Genomic DNA, 25,238 nt, shown 5'->3' with positions numbered 1-25,238 from the left:
GAGCGCCCCTCTTCAGGCACGGGCACAACTCCCTCCAGCCAGCCCCCTTCTCCATGGAGCCCACTCAGGCACCCCAAGCCTCATATCCCCCAAAACCCCATCCTCCCCTCAAACGCTCCCGACCTAAAGGACCACAGAAATTGGTGTTGGTAACTTCTGCAGCCCCAACCTGGGGGTGTTGGGGAAATGACACGGAAACTGCACATGTGAGTTTTCGGCTGAGTGTAGACTTGGGTGAAATAACTGGTTAATTACCAGGTCCTGGGGTGCATCACAAAACCCAGCAACCTTCCCCAGAAATGATGGGCCAACCAGGGTCTTTCCTTTCTTTCTTTTCTTTTTTTTGGGGGAGGGGAAGTCTTGCTATGTTGCCCAGGCTGGTCTCGAACTCCTGCCCTCAAGTGATCCTCTGGCCTCAGCCTCCCAGAGCACTGGGATTACAGGCATGTGCCACGGCAACTGGCTCTGACAACCAAGCTCTACGAATGAGCAGCAGGGACACTCCTGTAAGGCCTGATACCCTTAGGGACCCTGGGAGTTCACAGCCCAATTCTGACACTGAATCCCTGCCTCCTGGCCCTGCCCCTATCCACACACTGAGACCACCCAGACTTGGCCTCCCTCGAGCACCCAGTGGACCCTCTGGAGCGCAGAACATTTAAGGAAGAAGACTTAGGAGGAGGAGGGGAGGAGTGTAGGGACCACCTCTTCCTCTTCCAGATAAGCAGGTCACCCTTCCTCTTGGCCAGTCTGCACAGATTAGGGAGAGGGCTGAAGGAGGCTGCCCCACCGCCTGCAGACCAGACACTGGCAAAGGGAGTAAAGCAAAGGCTCGGGGTGGTGGGGCAGGGCTGAAACTGAGTCCTGCTCTTCCTGCTCCAGTAGCAAAGTGGACCCCTCCCCTCAATGCAGTGCATGTCAGTGGATAGAAAACACAGGCTTCCCCACCTAGGAGCTGGGCCACAAGCCAGATGGTCTCATCTGTGGCATCAGCTTGAAACTCCATCAGAATCTCAATTTCTCTCCTGCATCCAGTCTGGGACTGTGGTGCTGGAGAGGCTGTCCTGCCCTCGTCAAAATCCCGGAGTCCCAGCTACTCTGTGACCCCCAGAAGCGGCGGGTGTTGCAGGTTGTACTAGTGGGTCTCTGCTCCCAGTCTCTTCTCTGTGCCAGCCCTGGTGGCCTACTGGGATGGCACAGAGAGCTTTTCCTTTGGTTGCAGAACAGCCTGGAACATGACATGCTAGATCAATGTCCATACACATCCACAGAAATAAATGAATGTTCCCTCTGCTGTGACTCATGTCTCGGGGACAACAGGTTCGCCCATCTAGGGTGTGAGCTGACACACACTTCACTCCCTCTGACCCGGAACGTGTGGGGCTTCTAACTGCGGTTTCAGGTTTTACGATTAAATGCAAGTGATGCCTGTGGGTTACTGCACATTTTAGAAAAGTGTCTTAACATGAAAAAGAGAGGGAGAGAGAGAGAGTGAGGGAGGGAGGGGCGGGGAGAACAATGGAGAAAAATGGTTTGGTGGGGGAGGAATAAACTCAGAAGGAACCGACAAGGCAGGCAAAGATATAATTAACATTCCCAGAGGGGTAAGAGAAAAATATATCCATGAAACAAGTACAGGATGCTGTTAAGTAAAAGCGACCCTTAGAGAGTGAGGAAATGCTCTTAAAATGTGAGTATGTAATAGCCAGAGTAAAACAATTCCATGTAAGGACTGGAAGATAAAGTTAAGCAGATATTGGCCGGGCGCGGTGGCTGACACCTGTAGTCCCAGCACTTTGGGAGGCCAAGGCGGGCGGATCACGAGATCAAGAGTCTAGCCTGGCCAACATGGTGAAACCCCGTCTTTACTAAAAATTCAAAAATTAGCCGGGTGTGGTGGCGGGCACCTGTAGTCTTAGCTACTCGGGAGGCTGAGGCAGGAGAATCGCTTGAACCCGGGAGGCAGAGGTTGCAGTGAGCTGAGATCATGCCACTGCACTCCAGCCTGGCGACAGAGAAAGACTCTGTCTCAAAAAAAAAAAAAAAAAAATGTTAAGCAGATATCCCAGAAAATGGAACACAAGCAGCTGCAAAGATGGGAAATGAAAGAGAATAAAACGTTAGAGGATGAATTACGATGAAGCAGGGTTGTCACCTGATCAAGAGACACTTCAAAAATAGAGGAAGAGATGATCAAATAATGAAAAAAAATCTAGGGTTGAAAGATGAGTTTCCAGTTTAAAAGTGGTCAGGTGCAGTGGCTCATGCCTGTAATCTCAGCATTTTGGGAGGCTGAGGCAGGAGGATCACCTGAGGCTGGGGATTCAAGGCTGTAGTGAGCATGATCTCACCATGGCACTCCATCCTGGGTGACAGAGTAAGACTCTCTCTTAAAATAAATAAATAATTTTAAAAAATAAATAGGCCCACCGGGCATGGTGGTACATTCCTGTAATCCCAGCACTTTGGGAGGCTGAGGTAGGTGGATCACTTGAGGTCAGGAGTTCGAGACCAGCCTGACCAACATGATGAAACCCCATCTCTACAAAAAATACAAAAAAAATAGCTGGGTGTGGTGGCAGGCACCTACAATCCCAGCTACTGGGGAGGCTGAGGCAGGAGAGTCGCTTGAGCCCAGTAAGCAGAGGTGTGAGCTGAGATCACACCACTGCACTCCAGCCTGGGCAACACAGTGAGACTCTGTCTCAAAAATAAATAAATAAATAGGCTGGACAAAATGGCTCATGCCTCTAATCCCAGCACTTTGGGAGGCCAAGGTGGGAGGATCACTTGAACCCAAGAGATTGAGAGTAGCTTGGACAATATAGCAAGACCCCATTGCTACAAAAAATTTAAAATTAGCCAGGCATGATGGCTTACACCTGTGGACCCAGTTATTCAGGATGCTGAGGTAAGAGGATCTTCATTGAACCCAGGAGGTCAAGGCTGCAGTGAGGTGTGATCGTGACACTGCACTCCAGCCTGGACGATAGAGCGAGACCCCAGCTCTAAAAAAATGGGGGTGAGATATCAAGTCCTCAGCTCAACGAATGAAAAAGGCACTGAAGGCTCATTGTGAAATTTCAGAGCACCAAGAATAAAGAGAAAATCCTAAAAAGCGTCCAGTGGAAAGCCAGATGTCATACAAAGGATCAAGAATCCAAGCAGCTTTGGGTTTGCAAAAACTAGCAGACAATAGAGCAAGGCTTTCAAAGTTCCAAGGAAAAGATTTTTCTATTTGTTTGTTTCTGAGATGGAGTCTTGCTCTGTTGCTCAGGCTGGAGTGCAGTGGCGCAATCTCAGCTGACTGCAAGCTCTGCCTCCCGGGTTCACGCCATTCTCCTGCCTCAGCCTCCCGAGTAGCTGGGACTACAGGCGCCCACCACCACGCCCGGCTAATTTTTTTTGTATTTTTAGTAGAGACAGGGTTTCACCGTGGTCTCGATCTCCTGACCTTGTGATCCGCCTGCATCAGCCTCCCAAAGTGCTGGGATTACAGGTGTGAACCACCATGCCTGGCCTCAAGGAAAAGTTACATTCAGCTAGAATTGCTAAACATCAAAACATCAAGCATGAAGGTGCAATAAAGACATAATCAGGGCCGGGCTCGGTGGCTCATGCCTGTAATCCCAGCATTTTGGGAGTCCGAGGCAGGCAGATCACCTGAGGTTAGGAGTTTGAGACCAGCCTGACCAACACGGAGAAACCCCATCTCTACTAAAAATACAACATTATCTGGGTGTGGTGGTGCATGCCTGTAATCCCAGCTACTCGGGAGGCTAAGACAGGAGAATTGCTTGAACCCAGGAGGTGGAGGTTGCAGTAAGCCGAGATTGTGCCACTGCACTCCAGCCTGGGCAACAAGAGTGAAACTCAGTCTCAAAAAAAAAAAAAAAAAGATATAATCAGACGTTTGAGGACTCCAAAACTTGACTTCCCGTATACCCTTTCTCAGAAAGCTACTGGAGGATGTGTTCCATTCAAACGAGGAGGTAAATCAAAAAAGGATGGTGTGGGATTCAGGAAATGTGATCTAACCTAGCTGAAAGAGAAAAGGGGTCCTCCAGATGAGGAGGAGGACCCTGGAAGACAGCTAGACAAAAGGACCCAGGGTATGGAGGGGAGCCCCACCCAGATCAGAGACGACCTAATATGTATGGAAAGTCCCTTTGAGTTGTTTTTAAATTTTGTTGGGGAGCATGGGAATAATTGTTGTTTGGCAGTTATCAACTCCTGGAAAATCAAAGAGTTGTACAGGAAAGGAAATGCAGTCCTAGTACTCTACATGGCTCATCTGTGGACCATGTTCGCCAAAAGCATAATAACGTTAATTACTAAATGCTAATTTAGGCAACAGACTGTATTTGTAATTATACTGAGAGACTGACAGAGAGGGAGGGTATGGCTATGAATCTGAAAAGATGGCAAAGGAAAACCTGAAGGGTGAACAGTGTACCAGGGAGCCTTTTATGTATGAAAGGAGAGGCAAGAACCTATGTTTTTTTTTTTTTTTTTTTTTTTTTGAGATGGAGTCTCGCTCTGTCGCCCGGGTTGGAGTGCAGTGGCCGGATCTCAGCTCACTGCAAGCTCCGCCTCCCGGGTTTACGCCATTCTCCTGCCTCAGCCTCCCGAGTAGCTGGGACTACAGGCGCCCGCCACCTCGCCTGGCTGGTTTTTTGTATTTTTTTAGTAGAGACGGGGTTTCACCGTATTAGCCAGGATGGTCTTGATCTCCTGACCTCGTGATCCGCCCGTCTCGGCCTCCCAGAGTGCTGGGATTACAGGCTTGAGCCACCGCGCCCGGCCAAGAACCTATGTTTATACTTTATCTGCATAAAGAAACATGGAAGGAAATGCAAAAAAACTGAATTGACCTCTCACCTCTTTGGCACTCGGCCACCCCATGAGGATTACGGGAGAGGACCCAGTCCTCCATTCTTTCAAAGGGAAAGCTGAGTCAAAACTCAACCGGGGCCTTGAAATTCCAAGGGAGGCCCTCACGCTCACCTGTTGTAATGTTTAATTCATTCACTCACTCACTTATTCATTTACTTAGCAATTTACTCACAAATTCATCCTACATTTACAGTAGGGACAGAAATACAGATGTTCCTCAGAATGTTCACAAGATCTTTGTGTAAAGAGCTTTACGTGTATCTGGTCACTCAATTCTTAACAATAATTCTTGTTTTGTTTTAAGACAGGGTCCTGCTCTGTTGCCCAGGCTGGAGTGCAGTGGTGCAATCACGACTCACTGCAGCCTTGAACTCCTGGGCTTAAGCAGTCCTCCCGCCTCAGCCTCCCAAGTAGGTGGGACCATGGGTGCATACCACCACATCTGGCTAATTAAAAAAAAAAAAAAAAACTGCCGGGCACGGTGGCTCATGCCTGTAATCCCAGCACTTTGGCAGGCCAAGGCAGGTGGATCACCAGAGGTCAGGAGTTTGAGACCAGCCTGACCAACATGGAGAAACCTTGTCTCTACTAAAAATACAAAATCAGTCAGGAATGGTGGTGCATGCCTGTAATCCCAGCTACTAGGAGGGCTGAGGCAGGAGAATCACTTGAACCTGGGAGGCGGGGGTTGTGGTGAGCTGAGATTGTGCCATTGCACTCCAGCCTGGGCAACAAGAGCGAAACTCTGTCTAAAAAAAAACAAAAACAAAACAGGCCAGGCGCGGTGGCTCATGCCTGTAATCCCAGCACTTTGGGAGGCCGAGGCGAGGTCAGGAGATCGACACCATCTTGGCTAACACGGTGAAACCCTGTCTCTACTAGAAATACAAAAAATTAGCTGGGCATGGTGGCGGGTGCCTGTAGTCCCAGCTACTCGGGAGACTGAGGCAGGAGAGTGGTGTGAACCTGGGAAGTGGAGCTTGCAGTGAGATGAGATCAGGACAGGGCATTCCAGCCTGGGCGACAGAGCGAGACTCCGTCTCAAAAACAAAAACGAAAACATATATATATGTTTTTTGTTTGTTTGTAGAAATATGGTCTCACTATGTTGTCCAGGCTGGTCTCTAACTCCTGGGTTCAAGCAATCCTCTAGCCTCGGCTTCCCAAAGTGCTGGGGTTACAGGCATGAATCACAGTACCCAGCCTCAATCCTTACAACAATTCTGTAAGGCAGGGAGTTTTCTCCTTATTTACTCAGAGAATGTGAGCCACCCCCCAAGCTTTCCCAGCCAGTCCCAACAGGGCAGCCCAGAAACCAGAGTCCACTGGCCTAGATGGGGGAGGGAGGTAGGATGCAGATAGTCCCTTTCCCACCCCACCTCCCAGGCTCCAATCTGGTGCCTAATGGGGACCCCAGAGGCAGAGGCTGGGGGAGGGGCCAGTCCAGGCAGAGTCTGAAAAAACTTCGCGTTTTGTCGATCGCAGCAAAAAGAGGCTCTGCTGCCCCCCTTCCCGGCGTTCAATCTAATTACAGCTCCTCACAGCCCAGATCGATCCAGTCGGAGCTGTTTACCTCGAGCAGCTTTGTCATCGCTCCCATCCCCCACGGCCGCCGACAGAGGTGTGAGTCGGAGTAGGGGAGCCGCCTGGACGCCCCCTCCGTGTGTCCCCTGCCCATCACCATCGCCACCTCACCCCTGCCAGCACCCCACCCGACATCAGGGTCACCCACACGCCAGCCCTAAAGGCCACCCCTGTGCCAACCCCAGAGGCCGTGGTGGTTCTGGGCCCCTTGTGTGGAAGTGAAAACCGAGGCTTGGAGAGAACGACTGACGGGGCTCAGAGTGAGGATGGGGGAGCTGGAATGAAGCACTGGACTTGGCCCTGGTACCAACCACCAGCCTCATGCTGCCAGAGCCCGCCATTGTCACCTCTGTCACGCAACCTCCACCAGCCTCCAATGAGGCCTCCACCTCCGTCCTCTCCTCCACCATCACTCCTGCACCAGCAATGTCAGTGCTATCCGACCACATCCTCCCTATCACCTCCAACTCCAGCACCTCCTCCTCCACCACCATCTCCAGCACCTCCACCTCCTCCTCCATCACCTCTTCCTCCACCTCCTCCACCTCCACCTCCATCACCTCCACCTCCATCACCTCTACCTCCATCACCTCTACCTCCATCACATCTTCTTCCACCACCTCCACCTCCATGACCTCCACCACCATCTCCAGCACCTCCACCTCCTCCTCCATCACCTCTTCTTTCACCACCTCCACCTCCACCTCCATCACCTCCATCTCCATCACCTCCACCTCCATCACCTCTACCTCCAGCACCTCCTCCTCCATCACCTCCTCCTCCACCTCCACCACCTCCTCCTCCATCACCTCCACCTCCATCACCTCCACCTCCACCTCCACAACCTCCACCTCCATCACCTCTACCTCCAGCACCTCCACCTCCTCCTCCATCACCTCCACCTCCATCACCCCCACCTCCATCACCTCTTCTTCCACCACCTCTACCTCCATCACCTCTATCTCTATCACCTCTACCTCCAGCACCTCTTCTTCCACCACGTCCACCTCCACCATCTCCACCTCCATCACCTCCACCTCCATCACCTCCACCTCCACAACCTCCACCTCCATCACCTCTACCTCCAGCACCTCTTCTTCCACCACCTCCACCTCCATCACCTCCACCCCCACAACCTCCACCTCCATTACCTCCACCTCCAGCACCTCCTCCTCCATCACCTCCACCTCCATCACCTCCACCTCTATCACCTTCAGCTCCACAACCTCCACCTCCATCACCTCCACCTCCAGCACCTCCTTGTCCATCACCTCTTCTTCCACCACCTCCACCTCCACAAACTCCACCTCCACCTCCATCACCTCCTCCTCCATCACCTCCACCTCCACCTCCATTACCTCCACCTCCAGCACCTCCTCCTCCAGTACCTCTTCTTCCACCACCTCCACCTCCACAACCTCCACCTTCACCTCCACCTCCATCACCTCCACCTCCACCTCCATTACCTCCACCTCCAGCACCTCCTTCTCCATCACCTCCACCTCCATCACCTCCACCTCCACCTCCATTACCTCCACCTCCAGCACCTCCTCCTCCATCACCTCCACCTCCACTTCCACCACCTCCATCTTCAGCACCTCCTCCTCCACCTCCAGCACTTCCACCACCTTCACCATCACCTCCACCTACACTTCCACCTCCATTACCTCCACCTCCATCACCTCTATCTCCATCACCTCCACCTACTCCGCCACCTCCACCTTCACCATCACCTCCAGTACCTTCACCTCCATTATCTTCACCTCCAGCACTTCTACCTCCACCTCCTCCACCTCCATCACCTCCACTTCTACCTCCATTACCTCCACCTCCACCTCCAACACCTCCACCACCTCCACCTCCACCAACTCCATCTCCTCCACCTCCATCACCTCCACTCCCTCCACCATCACCTCCACCAACTCCACCTCCACCATCACCTCCACCACCTCCTCCACCACCTCCTCCACCTCCATCTCCACCACTTCCACCTTCACCCTTGCCTTCACCTCCACCACCCTCACCTCCCACCACCTCCACCTCCTCCACCTCCACCACCCTCACCTCCACCACCTCCTCCACCTCCATCTCCACCACTTCCACCTTCATCACTTCCATCACCACCTCCACCTCCATCACCTTTACCTCCACCAGCCCCATCACCTCCACCTTCATCACCTCCGCCTCCACCACCTCTGCCCCCATCACCCCTACCTCTATCACTTCCACCTCTACCACCTCCATCACCTCTACTCCCACCACCTCCACCACCTCCACATCCAGCACCTCCAACTCTACCTCCACCACCTCCTCCATCACCTTCACTTTCCACCCCCACCACCTCCACCTTGCACCTCCCCACACCTCCTCCATTACCTTTTTTTTACTCACCCCCTCCTCTGTTTTTTTCACCTCCCCCTGATTTCCTTCATTATCCTTATCAACACTGCTGAACCCATCCTGGGATTCTCCTAGTACGTGGCCAGCACTGGATACTCAGCCCCGGGTTCCATCACCAGTGGCTCCCGACCTGCGGTCGGGGGGATAGAGAGTGGTCCCCAACACACATCTTGGCCACCAAGCTGGAGGAGGAGTGGGGCGGGGCCAGGCTGTCAGGCTTGCTCAGGGACCCCAGGCGAGTCCCACTCCCTTGGAGGCCTCAGTCCCTTCCTTTGTAAAGACAGTGCACCCCCTTCAGGCATGTCCCGGTGCAGGCCAGTCCTCCCTGGGCTCCTGAGCTTTTCTAGGCCCTTTCCTCTCCCCACCCACCACCACCCGCCTCTCTGTCCTGCCTCCTGCCCTGGCCTCACTCACTCAGCTTCACCTCCCTGGCAGGGTCCAGCCTGGGGCCTCTGCACGGTGGTTCTCTCTGCCTGGTTGCTCTTCCCCAGGTCCCCTCCTGCCCCCCTCAGCTCCTTCTAGTCTCTGCTCAGATATCTCCTTCCCTGTGTGGCTACCCAGACACCCCTTGTCTAATCCCACAACTATCCCTGTCACCCCTGCCACACCTCTTCTTTTTACAACCGTTCACCCGCTCTGTTCAGGGTTCCCACTGAGTGAGGGTTTGGGTCCCGACAGGATGCCCACTCCCTGCACCTCCTCCAGGACCCTGGGGACTGGGGCCCTGATTCCAGGAGCAGTCACCCCCGAGAGGCTCTGATCTGAGAACTCCAGGTACCCCACCCATCCCATCTCCCCAACGGTTATCAGCCTTTTTGGAATCTAAGGATGAGGATGACCTGGGGCTGGTTCCTGGGAGGTCCCCGAGACCCTGGGAGGATATCAAAGATCAACTAGAAGATACGGAGACCCCACGCCCACATCTGAGCCCATGCACAGGGCGCCCGGCAAACGCAGTCATGGTGGCTTTACCGTAGCGTCCAGCCTCCCGCCCCAGGGCACCATCCTGGGCCTGCCCCACCGCCCCCAGCACCAACAAGCCGGTCGTTTTATTTTCTGGGCAGGTGGGATCAGGAAATCTCCGGGTGCGGGGTCCTGGCAGTGTGGCTGCCCCTTCGCTCAGTCATCCCTGATGTTCTCGCTGTGTCCAGCAGAGGGCAGCCTTCCCTGCCCCAACCCAGGAAAGGGCGGGGGCTGTAGGCTGTGTCTCCCTGGGGGGAAAAGGAGGCTGGACTGGGGGAGACCCTCAAGTTCCAGATGAAGGCATTTCCTGCAGACCCCCTGGGATTTGTCCCCCACACACCAGCTCTGTCCCACTTCCTGCCTTTCTAAAAGTTGTTGGGGGCAGCCGACCACCGGGTGCCCGAGAGGGTGGTCTGCCCTGCTGCCCTCTTGGGCCCTGCCTGGTGTTGGACCATGTTAGCCTCAGTTTCCCCAACTGTAAGATGGTCTTGATCATGGCTGGGCTGTGGGGAAGGGTTTAGCCAGAAAAGTCCTGAATGAATACAGCAGGGCTAACACGAGGCTCCCAGCTCCCATCTGGGGGTCCCTGAGAGGAGCTGGGCTCTGGGAGACACTTGCCTTCCAACCATAAAGTTTCTCCCTCCCTCAAGGAAGTCCTTGAGACTTAGGTTTTCTCTCAGGATCTTCCTGGAGAGGGGAGAAATGGAGAAACTGGGGCCACGAGTAGAAAGTTGGCCAGAGAACTCCTACACATTCCTCAAGGCCCAGGAGCAATGGCCTCTCCCCAGGAAGTCCCTCCCTCCCCCACAGCAGAGTCCGAAGTCCCTCCTCTGGGACTCCCAGCGGCCACTGTTCCTCCTTTTAGCCTCGTGGGGCCTGAGATCTTTCTGTTGCCCAGCACAGAGTGGAGGTACGGGCAGTGGCTGAGTGATTGTGCAGTGACAACCACGTTCCTGGGTTGTCCCACACGAGGGTGGTGGAGCGTGGGGGGGTCTCAGCCCAGACTACAAGACCCTGTTGGGGAAGACCAGCAGCCACTGCCCTGGAGCGCCGAGTGGGACTGTGGGGCTTCCTGAGTGCCCTCAGCAGGAAGCCAGTAGCTGAGCAGGGGCCCTGGATTCACTCATTGCTGGGGCCCACTTGTCAACCCCCATTACCTTCCAAGAGGGGACCAGCCCCTCTCCTCCTCCTCACCCCTCCTTTCCCCGTCATCCTCCAAGAGGGGACCAGGCCCTCTCCTCCTCACCCCTCCTTTTCTACTCACCCTCCCTCTCTCTCCCCTCTTTTCCTCCCTTTCCTTCCCTCCCTCTCTTTGCCTCCCTCCCCTCTTTCCCTTCCTTCCCTCACTTCCCTCCCTTCCCTCTCCCCCCCCCCCCGCCCCCGCTTCCTCCTCTCCCGCTTCATCCTCCTGTTCATCCGAGGCCTTTGGAGGGGCTGGGCTTGTAATGGGGGGGCCTCCAGGATGCAGCATGCGCCCTTCTCCCTGGGGGGGGGGGCCCGTGGGTGCCTCTGCACGCACCTGACATTGGCCGCATGCGGGCTGAAGGTCCCAGCCTCTGTCCACTGTCGGGTGTGCCCGCGTGGGGCTGCCTGAGGCTTCCCAAATGTCCCGGCAGGGTGGAGGGCGAAGTCTGAGTGAGGGACTGCACAGGCGCTCAGCCACAAATGCGGGGGCGGCAGCCCTGCACATCCAAACCCCACCGGAGTGAGGAGCTGAGAAACCTATGACTGTTAGCAGAGCTGTCTCCATTCCGGGCGGGAAAACGGGAGTCAGCCTGTGGGGGCCTGGACGGACGGTGGATGGGGCAGTGGATCTCGGTGTGACATCCGTGTGTGGGACGCAGCAGGCTCGTGGTGTGGACGTGAGACGTGAGGGTTGTGGGGTGTGCAGGCTCTTGGGGTGAGTGTAGCTGTCACCCCGCAGAAGCCTGCGGTGTGGGATACGCATCCATGTCCGCCCAGCCCCAGGGTGGCTCCTCTCTGCCTCCCCCTGCTCCCCTCACTACTGCGCCAACGGTGATGCAGGTGGGCTCCGTGGGCCGAGTGGCCTTGAGCGCACACCCTGGCGTCTCTGGACATCAGCTTCCTGCTTTATCAAGCAGACGCAGTGACCCAGAGCCCTGTGTCCTCACCGGGCAGCAGTCCTAAGAGTCATGAAGGAGTGAACGCCAAAGCGTGGACCTGCAACTCACTCATCCATTCCACATTCAGGGAGCAGCTACTGCATGAGGCCAGAGAGAGGCAGCTCCAGGAACTGGCCTCCGCTCACAGTCACAGGGCAGCGTGAAGCTGCGGCTGCCTGGGACTCCGTTCCCCAACGAGAAGGCCAGCTCCGCTCTGAGTCCAGGAAAGCGGGAGGGAGGACGCCTTTGGGTGGGTACTAGAGTGGAGGCGCGGGCCCCACTGGGCTCTGTGAGGCCTCCGAGTGGATACACAGCTGGCTGGGAGGGAGGATGGACCAGAAGACCAGGCTCAGGCATCCGGACAGCTGCAGGGAGGGTCCCTGAAGCCCAGTGGACGCCGGCAGTGCTGGGGGGTGGCATGGCAGGAGAGGCACAAGCCAGGGTGGCGCCAGGAGGAGGGGGACGTGGAATCTCCAGGGGGTTTCCAAGGTCCAAGGAGATCAAAGAGCAACTAGGGGAGATGGAGACCAGCTGGGCGATGCCCAAAGGGAGAAGAAGAAATGGCCTCAGGATGCAGCAATGGGCGATTCAAGTGACCGTGCCCTGTCCCTCTGTGCCCGACTCTGTACAGTGCCCCAAACCACCAAGTCATGCAAGTCTACCCCGCGGTGTGCCGGTCCCCCCGTGTCCTGGAGCCGGATGCCCTCTCCCTCCGGCCACCTCTGGTGCTCAGCCCCGGCTTCATGGAGGAGACAATTCAATACGGAGCCCGGTCTCCAGCTGGGATGATGACCTGTTTCCTTAGCGACGCATCCTGCCCCCACCACCAGCTGCCTGGCCCCAGATACCGGGTGCACTGATGGCCCCCGCCATGCTGGTGTCTTGTCCCCCCCATGGCCTCTCCAGACCGGAGTCAGTGGGTGACTCGCCCAAGGTCACATGTCCAGTAACTGAGGGGGGCCCGGTCACATACCTACACCCTCTGTCTACACCCTGTACTCCTGGGGGAGCTGGAAAATTGATTCCCATGGGTGGGAGGCAGTGAAACCTTCTCCAAGGAGATGGGGCTGAGTCATGCCCCAGGTGTGGACCCCCAGAGGCCTCCCCAGCCCCTCATCTGGCCCCACTCCGTTCCCGCTACCCCTCCACGCTGGGTGGTTTACCCTCCCCAAGCGTGCCCTGCCTGCATCTCACGGTTAGGATCTCACCCCTTGGCAGGGGTCCCCGCCCGCCTCCCTCTTGTCCCCACCCCTCTCCCTCCAGCTTTCCCTGCCAGCCTCCCCTGATGGGATTTTAATGACTGCATTTTCAAATTAGTTCTGAGCCTTTCAAAGATTTAACCAGGAAACGCGTTTCCACTTGGACTCTCGGGCTGTCCCTCCCTCGTGGCTCCATCTGGAGGCTGGGCCGCCATGGGGTGGGGGCATGGGGGTGTCAGGGGGCACCTCTCACCCTTGGACATTCAGCCACGGAGACCCACCCCATCAGGCACCCTCAAGCGGGGCAAATCGAGTGGGCAAACACACACACACACACAAGGCGTTGATTTAAAAAAAAAAAGTGATGGAGACACAGAGCCTGCAGTGGGAGATGGATGTGAAGAAGATGACAGGAAAGGAATCAGTGATAAGAAGCGGCTGAAGCGGCCACCCAGAAAGGGGCTGGGGAGGCTGATCCAGCGTTTCAATGATTGGGAAATTAATCCACAGATAAACTCACACTCGTAAAATGACCCGCCCCGGACGTATTCATTGCAGCTGCTACGGTGACCGCTAACGACTGGAAACAGCCTAAATGTCAGCGGGGCGGGAAGTGCTTCAGGAAAGCCTGAAACCACCACCGAGTCAGAGAGTACTAGGCGGCCGGCAAAAATGACCAGGACGGGCGCTTCATGGATCTGAGCAAGGGGAAGAATCACGGAGCATCTGGAGCTCCCCTTTCTGCAATAAATAAATAAATAAATAAATAAATAAATAAATAAAAATAATTTATTCCTGGAGCCTTTTGCAAGGAGAAATACAAACTGTGATTTGCAGAAGGAAGGGCAACGGAAGCCCCCTCGTCTTGCATTTAAATTCAGAACCTGGCAAATGTGTTAACTATTGTAAAATCATGTAGATTTATTTATTTATTTATTTATTTATTTATTTATTTATTTATTTATTTAGAGACAGGGTCTGCCTGTGTTGCCCAGGCTGGAATGAAGTGAAACAGTCACGTCTCACTGCAGCCTCAACCTCCTTTGCTCAAGAGATCCTCCTGGCTCAACCTCCTGAGTAGCTGGGGCCACAGGTGTACACCACCACATCCGGCTAATTTCTGTTTTTTTTTTGAGATGGAGTCTCGCTCTGTCACCCAGGCTGCTGGAGTGCAATAGCGCAATCTCGGCTCACTGCAACCTCTGCCTCCTGGGTCCAAGCGATTCTCCTGCCTCAGCCTCCCGAGTAGCTGGGATTACAGGCACCCGCCACCACGCCCTGCTAATTTTTGTATTTTTAGTAGACATGAGGTTTGGCCGTGTTGGCCAGGCTGGTCTCAAACTCCTGGCCTCAGATGATCCGCCCACCTCGGCCTCCCACAGTGCTGAGATTACAGGCGTGAGCCACCGCGCCCGGCCACATTCGGCTAATTAAAAAAGTTTTTTGTTAAGATGGGGTCTTCCTGTTGCCCAGGCTGGTCTGGAACTCCTGGCCTCAAGCGATCCTCTTACCTTGCCTCCCAAAGTGCTGGGACTACAGGCGTGAGCCTCCCTGCCTGGCCAACAGAATGTAGAATTTTTTTTTTTTTTGAGACGGAGTCTCGCTGTGTTGCCCAGGCTGGAGTGCAGTGGCCGGATCTCAGCTCACTGCAAGCTCCGCCTCCCGGGTTTTTACGCCATTCTCCTGCCTCAGCCTCCCGAGTAGCCGGGACTACAGGCGCCCGCCACCTCGCCCGGCTAGTTTTTTGTATTTTTTAGTAGAGACGGGGTTTCACCGTGTTAGCCAGGATGGTCTCGATCTCCTGACCTCGTGATCCGCCCGTCTCGGCCTCCCAAAGTGCTGGGATTACAGGCTTGAGCCACCGCGCCCGGCCATAGAATGTAGAATTTTTTAAGGAACCAGGGAGCAAAACCAAGGGAGGCGGAGGAGGGGAGGAGGAGCGTGTCCTGTGTTGAGCGCAACCGGGAGGGCCGTGGTTCTGGGGCGCCGGATAGGGAAGAAGGCTACTCGCGCCCGGTGGGGCGTGGTTTCCCCGGGGGTGGGATGCGCGGGTGGGATGGTGCGCGCCTGCTGGGGGCGGCGCTTTCCTGCGGAGCCCGCGCCAGTGACCCTGAGGCTCCGAGGCCGCGGGCGCGTGGTCCCGGGTCCCGGGTCTCCTGGTGCCGGGGCACGTGCGTCCAGGTCCTGCCAGGCTCTTGGGGGCTGGGCGCGCTCGGGAATCCACACACCCGCCAAGGACCGACGTGCGGAACGCGGTGGGCCCAGCCCGACTCCGCAGCTTCCTGGGTGCTGCGGGACGGCGTTTGCTGCGTGACGGAAAGTGAGGTACAGTCATTCCCTCAGCAGGCCCTTGGACGGGAAAGGGCGCTTGGAAAGGCGTGGACTTACGCTGCCCCGCAACTAGCGTTCCCCACTCACGCATCCCACTCCCTGAGGGTCGGCTCAACCTTCCCAAAGCCCCAGCTCCAGGGAGCAGAGCCCAGCAGCACCTGTCTCGACTCCCAAGGAGGAGCAGCTGGGGGCGCACGGAAGGCACGAAGGACCCCCGGCCGCCAGCACCAGGGTCTCCGGACGGCGCAGCCGCTGCGTCCAGGGAGAGATGGGGCTTCATCCAGATGTCCCCGCACCCCACTTTGGGGCGTTGCTGGCTCAAGACTCGGCCCGAGGGCGGATGGGGGTCCTGGATCAGTCTGCACTCGTCCCAGTGTGAATGGAGGCATCTACACACGTGTCCCCGGGTGCTTCTACACCTGTGACCCGGGCACGCCTCTCCAGCAGCCTGTGCCAGGCACATCTCTGTTTCTCTCTGCCGTGAGTCTGTGGCTCTGTGCTCGGAGGGCTCCCTCATCGCCCCCCACCTCTGCCCACACTCGGGACTCAGGAGGGGTGCCGGTTTCTCAGCCCCTCTCACATTAGCATCTATTTGGCAGAGGGGAAACTGAGGCCATAGGTGTCCCAGGGCTGCCCAAGGTCAGGTGGGTCTCCCTGGCTCCTGGCCCAGCCCCTCCCCTCCCCCACCAGTGCTTCCCTCCCTATTGATCAGGGCCCATATTTAATTAAGAACTTGATTCCAACCAGCACCAGCTCCCCAGGTTAAGTCGGGCTGCCTGCCAGAGACTTACAAAGGCTCAGCCTCCCTCCTAACAGCCGCTCAGGACTTTCCCACCTCCCAGCCTTTGTCCCTGCTGGTCCCACCAGCCAGAAGTCCCCTCCCACATCCACGTGGGAGGCCACAGTCGGATACTGTAGGACACCACAGGAAACCACATTTTTATCTTAGGGCTCTGGGGAGCCACGGGGCAGGGTGCCAACCAGCGGAAAACGAGCTCCAAAGTGGCCATGCAAAGCTCCCTTAGGATGTGGGGGAGATGGCAGCAAGAAGGAGGAGTGGGCTGGGCGCGGTGGTTCACGCCTGTCATCCCAGCACTTGGGGTGGCCGAGGTGGGTGGATCATCTGAGGTCAGGAGTTCAAGACCAGCCTGGCCAACATGGTGAAACCCTGTCTCTGCTAAAAACACAAAAATTAGCTGGGCGTGGTGGCTTATGCCTGTAATCTCAGCTACTTGGTAGGCTGAGGCAAGAGAATCGCTTGAACCTGAGAGGCAGAGGTTGCACCACTGTATTCCAGCCTGGATGACAAGAGCAAAACTCCATCTCAAAAAAAAAAAAAAAAAAAAAAAGGAGGAGTGGAGCTGGGAGGCCATGATGGAGGAGGAGGAGGAGGAGGAGGAGGAGACCACCATAGTGGTTTAGACTAGAGTGGTAATGGTTGCTGGAGAAGCAGCATGCAATGGGAGGGAGATTCAGGGAGAAGAATGAATGGTTCATGATTAGTTCTAGGAGTTCAGGCTAAGAGGACTTCAGGACTTCACAGCCAAATGCCAGCCCCAGCCCCTCACCACTCAAGAGACTCCCCCAGACTCCTCTGTGATGTGGGGGTGAGCGTCCCTGTCTCCCAGGCTACAGAAAGGAATTACTGGGACTGAGGCTGGCGTTGGGAGGGAGAGGTCTTCCGGGACAAGCAGAAGTGGGGATGGTCCTGGGGTCTCCGAGCTGGACTTGATGAAGCTGGGACCTTGCCCTCCCATCCTCTCTGGGAGTCTCCGGTGGTCTCCCAGCAGAGAAGACTCACATGTCCACAACACCATCACACTTGGAGGAGCTGGGGGGCGGGGGGAAGCCCAGCGCAGGCCTCACCGCCCCTAAAGGATGTGGCTCCTGTGAGGTGGGAAGGCGGAACTGGTCGGTCACCTGGCTCCACCTGAGGATCGGCCAGCAGCTGAGAACGTGGGAAGTGCCACCGCCCTCTGTCCCTTCTCTGTGGTCCTTGACCTCAATACACCTCCAAGCCTTCGTCCCCAAGCTCCACCTTCCTGGAATGCTCCCCAGTATGTGCTGGAGATCAGGGAGCCTGGGCATCCCCAGCCTAGTGTTAGGCCCACCAGACTCAGCGGGGTCGGGGGCGCTGAAACCCCCATGCCCTGGTCCTGTATGGCTCCTCCTGGCGGAAGCTGGCTCCAGATCAGAAGCAGTGTGGGGCTCTGGCAAGCGCCTTTCTCTTCGGCCTCAGCTTGCTGGTCTGTAGGGTGGGTATGGGAAGTGCATCCGGTTTAAAAGGTCATTCCGGGCAGGTAAGCTGAGGAGGAGGCGGAGGGCTGTGGGCACCCAGTGGGACCCCCTCCCCATCTCCCTCCCCGCTCTGCGTGAGAGGCAGGAGCCTGATCCCTGATCCTGGCCCAGGTTCCTAGCTAGGGCTGCTCCTCCCCAGGTCCTGAGGTTTTAAGGGAGGGTGCTGGTTTGGGGTGCCAGAGTCACCTGGGCCTCACGCACAGCCCCACATGGGTCTGGTTCTCATGGCCCTGGGCACAGTATGGGTCTATCCCCACTCCATACATCCCTGTGGAAACCTACGGTGTCCCCTTCAGACCCCTGAGCCCCTCTGGCACCTCATACCCCCTCTCCTAGGCGTCATTTCATTCTGCCCATTTCTCAGATAAGAAAACTGAGGCTCAAGCCCTTTTGCCAGGGATCAGCCAGGGACAGAGCCCAGGGGAGGCCTGGGTCTCCAAGCTCCCAACCTTGGTTATCTCTACTGTCTAATGGGGCAAGGCATCTTTTTTCTGGGGGTGTTGGTAAGAGGCGTGGACTCCTTGCAGTGGAAAGTGGGGTTTTTGCAAAAGGCACAGGGGTCTTTACCTCCCTCCCCTCTTCCCCTTCCTTCCCTCCCTTCCCTCTCCTCCTCCTCCTCCTCTCCCCTCTCATCCCTCCCCTTCATCTAGAGTTTGGGTGGGGGTGTCCAGAGTGCTTGTGGAGGGGTGGACACCTGTCCCTTTGAAGGGGATTCCTGGATTGCCTCTCCCATTTCAACCACAGCCCTTGACAGTGGCAGCGGGTAGCAGGGAGAAGTGGGGGAGGGAGGGCCTGCATGAGCCCTGGTGGGGAAGAGGTTCTGCCTCTTTTTCCTTTCCATGTCCATCCCCTTAGGTGTCCAGTCCCTGGCATCCCCCCTGCTCACCCACCACCAAGCAGAGGTGCCCAGTTCCTGCACCAGGTGTCCTCAGCATACAACTCCATACACAGCTCTGGTTTTTGTCCCTAGGACAATTTGTCCTGCTTAAGGGCAAAGCATCCCATCCACCTGCGGGGAGGGGTGGGGGTCCTCCCTGCCTCAGTTTCCTCCACGCTGGGCTCCACCATCCCTCAGGGATTCTGGGCTCCTGCCTCCCCATGGTGCCCAAGGAGGAGATGAGGCCCTTCTTTCAACCACCTCCATCAAACTTTGTATTATCTATATACATATTTTTTTTCTGATCAGTTACAAAAAATACTTTTCCTCTGGAGTTGCAATTTAAACAATATTTGAAGACGGCCGAAGCTATCGACCCAGCGACGGTGATGAATTAGAGATGGTAATTCGAATTCATCGACCGCCCCCACCCCCGCCGAGGAGCCCGCCCGCCCCTCCCCCAGCCCCTCTCCCATAATTACTGTTGGAGACGGCGCCAGGGGAGGGCTTCGACCAGGAGGCAGCTCCGAAGTGAGGGACTTGGAGGACCTTGGGGTGGGGGTGGGGTGAGGCTCCCAGCCCCATGGGAATGGACTTGGGGGCTGCAGGACTCCTAGACGACAGGGGTCCAGAATCTGACAGTGTCAGACCCAGAATTCGGCCCATCACACGCACATTTTACAGATGGGTAAACTGAGGCACGCAGAACAGGCAGTGGTGCCGGGACTCCGAGGTCTGCGATGGGATTTCTTGCGTGCTTTAGTGAAACAAAAAAACCATCCATTCCCCTCTCCCCAGTCCTACCCCATGGGGAAGGAGGAGGGGCTGTGGGAGCTCGGAGCACAGAGGCAGCCTCCAGCACCCAGAGTTTCTCTCCCCTCTCTGTCTCTCTCTCTCTTTTTTTTTTTTTTTTTTTGGTCTCTCTGCCTCTCTTTTCGTCTCTCCTTCACCTCTGTTCCTTTCTGAGCTTCTTTTTCTCTCCTCCCCGTCTGTTTGTCCCGCTCCCGGTCTCTCCCTCCCCACTCTCTGGTTTTGTCTCTCGACTCCTCCCTCTCTCTCCATCTCCCCTTCTCTCCCTCCCTCTCCGTCTGCACCTGCTGGTCTTTCTCCCTCACTGTCCCCGTCTCCCTCCTGGCCCCGGCGCCCGGCGGGACACTCGGTACCTGCGGAAACGCGTGCCCGGCCCGAGCTGGGTAAGCGCGATGGGAGACCCGGGGCGCAAAGTTCTTGGAGGAGGCCTGGGGAGGCCCGGGGAGGCCCGCGGTGTTCGCGGAGCGGGGGATGGGGATGCGAGAGGAGAAAGGGCGGCGAGTTCTCTGCTGCGGGGTTGAAATGATGCAGAGGGGCAGAGTTCCCTTTCCAACACCAGCGTTGGGGCGTCGCCGTGTTAGGTGGAGATGGGGACGCACCCGGCCATCTACCCCTAACTGCCGCGATTTGCCGCCACTTAACCGCTTTTCATTTGCGCAGCGACCGGAACTAAAGGCCTCCGCCTGAGCCTAATGACCCCGCGGCCCTCGCCCCCGCCACCTCTTACGTCCCAGGCGGAGTCCGGTGGTGTAGATGCGGCCCGCAGCGCACCTGAGACGCGACAGGTGCGCAGGGTTGACGGCGTGAACTCCGCGACCGCAGGTCTTTGCGGGGCCGCGCGGACGGCGTGGGCAGCGGACCCGGCAGAGGGGAGGCGGGCAGGGTGGTCCGGATTTATCACCCTCAACACCTCAGCGCCCTGCGGGAGGCTCCGAGATGCCAGGCGCTGCGCTCACCCCTCCGGTTCCCCCACGCACCCCTGAGGCGGCGACTGTTCTAACTCTCCCTCCGTCGACGGGAAACCCAGACTCCCACAGCTGAGACTGTTTGTCATTGTCACAAGTCAGGAAGGCGAGGCACAAACGCAGCCTGTTTCCCCATCTGCAACTCTGCCCGTGACAGGAAGGGGACTGCGGAGGCCTGGATGGCGCTGCGGCCGGCAGAAGCGAACACAGACCTGGGTGCAGGGTCGGGTGCAGGCGAAACAGGCGATGTCCATCAGGGCGAGTGCTCGGTGCTGCTGACCCGGCTGCGGGGAGCCCACCCCCCATGGGACTTCTTGCCCGCGGTTTGCCCCTCTGTGACGCTCTGGCTGATGTTTTCTGTGGCCCCCAAATCTGCAACTGCAGTACTGCTACTGGGTCATGTTAGTTACATAACGTGGTAGTGGGAAAAATGGAGAGTGGTGTGGGCTCCTGTTCCACCCACGGTGGACACAACGTCCCCCAAATACGTGCTGGAGAGGAGGCAGCAGGCGGTGGGTATCGAGATACGGAAGCCGTCCCTGCCTTACTGGTGTGATGGCAACCACTTGGTGTTTAAACGTCAGAGCTAGGCCCGGTGGGGTGGCTCAAGGCCTGTGTAATCCTAGCACTTTGGGAGGCAGAGGCGGGCAGATCACCTGAGGTCAGGAGTTCGAGACCAGCCTGGCCAATATGGTGAAACCCCGTCTCTAATAAAATTACAAAATAATAATAATGATAAATAAATAGCCAGGCGTGGTGGTGGGCGTCTGTAATCCCAGCTATTCAGGAGGCTGAGGTGGGAGAATTGCTTGAACCTGGGAGGCAAAGGTTGCAGTGAGCTGAGATCGCACCACTACACTACAGCCTGGGCGACAAGAGTGAAACTGCATCTCAATAAATGAATAAATAAATGGTCAGAGCTGTCAGAGGTGTGCCCTCTGCCACCTGAAGCCTCGCACTGCACCTTGAGGGCCGTGACTGTGTGCGGATGTGACTGCCTGTCGGTGGTGAGCACACAGGTGCCACTGTATGTGTCACGGGGAGGGGAGCGGGACAGACTGAAACCGTCCAGGTTCACGCGACCTCCCTGGGCATAAGATTACCCTGCCACATGCGAAACACTATTTATTTTCCTGTGCCCCAAAGCAGAAAAATCTAAGAATCCCATAAGAGGTTCCAGCTAGCCACCTTGCTTGCTCTGCAGAAGGGCAAAACTGAGGCTGGCCTGTTGGTCCAGGTTCCCAGGGGGTTGTCTGGTCCTCCTGGGGTGGAGGGAGGGAATGGCTTGCTAGGGAGGAACAGGACAGGACCCCCGCTGTACTCTTTCCCCAGCCCCCCTACCTGGACGGGCTGCCTGGGGGCACAGACGCAAACTCCCTCTGCCTCTTTGCTAGTGGGGCGCCTCCCAGAACCCCCGCCTTTCTCGCCCTTGTGCTCAGAGAAGCGATCGATCAGGCGCCAGCCGCCGCGGCTATTGTCCCTGTGGCCTGGGTGGGCAGCCCCCTCCCCAGCACCACCAGGGGAAGAAACCCCTACCTAAGCCAGGGGCTCTCCTGCACCCCTATACCCCCATCTAGGAAATGGGGGCCCGGCCGGGCTGCCTGTCAGAGGGCAGGTGTGGACTTAGCTGCTGTCAGCTGGGAGGGAGGAGGGAGGAGGGTCCCCAGGGGGCCGGTGGCTGAGTATGAGACAGAGACAGAGGCGGAGAGACAGGGAGAAGAGAGAATGAGCAGGAACCAGAGCAAAACGGAGAGCAAGAGAAAAACAGATACCAGTGTGTTCCGACCGAGAGAGGAGAGAAGTGGACATGAGAGACACAAAACCCCAAAGCCAGGCGGGCAGGGGTGCGCGCACCCGAGCCACCACCAAACTGCGCGGGGCGGGCGCCGGCTCGGGGTGTGAAGGCCTCCAGGCGGCGAGGGCTGAGGGTCCCCCGGGCCGCCCCTCCCCCGCCATTCTCGGGTGACCTTTGCCAGCGGCCGGAGGGGAGAGGGAGGGGGTATCGATCGCAGGGCCGAACTACAAAGAAGCGCGCGCTGGGGCAGGGGGGGATGAGCGCGGGCTCGGCCTCTGCTGCTGAGCTGCGGGCGCCCGCTGCACGGTCTCGGAGCTCTGTGGCCCGGGGCTGGGGCCTCAGTACCCCTCTCCACCCATTCTGGAGGAGGGGAGTGGCACCTTAGCGGACGGCAGCTCGTTCGGGGACACAGCTCCCCCCAACAGGCGCGCGCGCACGCACACACACACACACACACACACACACACACGCACACACACAATGAGCTTTCCTGAAGGCTGCTTGGGGAGAGGCTCGGAGCCTCCCAGCAGTCTAACAAGGATTAGAGAACCCCTACGCGCTCCCGAAAGGGCAGGAGCAGCGACCAGGGTGTGGGGAGGCGGCACAATCCCTTTCTCCCTTCTGGTAACCGTACAAACGGGTAGCGGCGCGGATCGCAGTCTAGTTTCCTGAGAGGGAGTCCCGGGCTGCCGGGGCGCACGGGTGGGGCTTGGGGAGCTGGACCCGGACATCAGGCCGCCGCCCCGCTAGGTGCTCGGGAGTCCACAGCCGGCTCCCCCAGGGTCCGGTCGTGCGCGCCACGCTCCTACCTGCCAAGCGCAGCGCCGACATGCGCTGGAACTCTGGCTCCTGCAGCCACTTCCACATCCTGCGGAAGGTCTCGCGGCCGGATTTGAGCTTGCTCCACGGCTTGGGGTTGCGCAGCAGGTCAGAGAGCGTGCCCTGCGAGCGACACAGGATCCGCTGCGCGAAGATTGCCTGCGGGATGCTGTAGCGCTTCAGCTCCGCCGTGATGCGCTGCGCCACCTCCTTGGTGTTGATTTCCTCGGCCGCCGCGCCCGCGCTGGGGCCGCCGCCACCCCCGCCGGGGCCGCCGCCTCCCCCGTGCGGCCCGTGCGCCCCGGCCGCCGCCAGCCCGCCCAGCGGCGCCAGCAGCCCCGCGGCGCTCCCGCTGCCCGCTCCGCCGCTGCCTGTGCCACCGCCGCCTCCGGGCAGCCCGCGGGCCAGTGCGTCCTCGGCGCGTCCCAGCAGCGCGGCGTGAGGCTCGAAGGCGGCGGGCGGCAGCAGCTTGTCCCCGGCCAGGTGGCCTGGCGCGCCGTATGCGGCCAGCGGCGGAGGCGGAGGCGGCGGCGGGGGCTGCGGGGCGCCGTGCAGCGCGGGAGGCAGTGCGTTGGGCAGCGGCGACAGCGGCGACCCCATGGTGGGCAGCTCCTTGCCGTAGGGTCCGTAGAGGTGGCCCACGGAGGCGAGGGCCGCCCGTTCGTCGCGCATGAGGGTGAAGCTGCCGCTCACGCTGGCAGCCAGACGCTGCGGCGGGGGTGGCGGGGGCGGCGCGGCCGCCGGGTGCGGGTGCGCGTGGGGATGGCCGCCGTGCGCCCCGGCCACGGCCGCCGCGTGCTGGTGGAACTTGTCGGCTACGGCGGCGAGCGGCGGCAGGTGCTGCAGGGGCGTGAGCGTCGTGTAGGTGCCGCCCAGGCCCGGAGCCTCGCAGGCCATGCCCATTGCCGGGTGCAGCGGGCCCGCCAGTTCCCCGCGGAAGTCCGCGCCGCCGCCCGCGCTGCCCGCGCCGCCCGCGCCCCCGGCACCCCCACCGCCGCCGCCGCCGCCGCCGTCCAGCAGGCTCGCCATGCCGGCCACCAGGCCCGGGCGCCCGGGCGCCACCAGGCCGCGGTGCTGCGCCGCCGCCGAGCGCGCGTGGCCCGGGCTCAGCAGCTCGCCCGCCTGCGCGTGGGCCACGCTGTGCAGGCCCCCCAGGCTCTCCAGGCTCAGCTCCATGCTCGGCTGCCCTCCCGCCGCGCGCGCTCCTCAGCGCCGGCCCCTCGTGCTCAAGGCTGCTGCATGACTCCCGCCCGCTCCCCCGTGGCTGCGCGCGAGGTTGCCCGGCTGCGCGGCGCACGGCCCGGCCCGGCTGCGAGCGCGGCCACCAGGATGTGGCAGGGGAGCGGCCGCCGGCTCCCGGGCCCGGGTCTGACGTCAGCGCCCCCGCCCACCGGCTCCCGCCGCCGCTGCCTCCCGCAGCCTCGCTCTCCGCCCTCTCCGGCCCCCTCGAGCACCAGACAGGCAGAAGTCGGCCAGACTTGGGGCTTCGGCGTCCCTGGCCACTGCACCCGCCCGCGCCCCCCGGGGCAGGCCGTACCTGGGGGACAGCGGGCGGGGGTCCGAGGACAGACTCTGCCCTGGTGGGACTGTGAACCTCGACCCTGAGTCTCCGATTTCGCGTCTCTGCGTGATTCTCTCCAGAGTCCCAAATGTGTCTTTCCTGCCTGGCGCCCCCAAGTCCATCTCCAGGCAGTTTCTGGGAGTGTGGCTGGGACGGTCGCGTGTGATGCACTTGTCCCCTCTTCCCTACAGACCCCCAGGAGCTAGATCCCCGCTGCAAGCTCAGCTCCCCGCGACTCCCGCTCACACCTACGGAGTCACAGCCCCCTTCCCATGACCTCTTTGTGGGGGAGAAGGGAGGTCCTCAGGCTAGATCAGGGCCTCCGTGCGCCCCAGGGGTCAGCACCTGCCCATGTGTGGGCACCTGGGCCTCCGTTTCCCCAACTGTACAATGGGCTACCCAGCCTCAGGGTTGCCAAAGGCCCCTTCTAATTGCAGGGCCTTTTTACAGTGCGGCCGCCGGAGCTCCTGTCACCCTCCAGCCCACGGAGGCTGACTCTGGATCCCCTGTCTTCTGAGACGTCCCTGGTGCAAACTCCTCTCTGTCCCTGGGGCTTCTCCTCAGTGTGGGGGGAGGCAGGGGTCTCCTTTTTCTCACCACCTGGAGATGGCCAGATG

At 58.6% G+C, this 25,238-nt stretch overlaps 1 protein-coding gene across 1 annotated transcript in view; it reads right to left on the bottom strand.

The window, feature by feature from the left end:
- Nucleotides 1-24,393, bottom strand: part of ONECUT3 (one cut homeobox 3) — a 30,656-nt gene extending 6,263 nt beyond the window's left edge. The window contains exon 1 of the mRNA XM_015440176.3: nucleotides 23,051-24,393. Within this exon, the coding sequence (XP_015295662.2) occupies nucleotides 23,051-24,236 (1,186 nt within the window). The 5' untranslated portion in view covers nucleotides 24,237-24,393. The remainder of the gene's footprint in view (nucleotides 1-23,050) is intronic.
- Nucleotides 24,394-25,238: the final 845 nt, after the last annotated feature.

Source organism: Macaca fascicularis, chromosome 19 (genome assembly GCF_037993035.2).
Source record: "Macaca fascicularis isolate 582-1 chromosome 19, T2T-MFA8v1.1".
NCBI lineage: Eukaryota > Metazoa > Chordata > Mammalia > Primates > Cercopithecidae > Macaca > Macaca fascicularis.
Note: the sequence above shows the minus strand (reverse complement) of the source record. Positions and strands in the feature narration are given on the sequence as shown.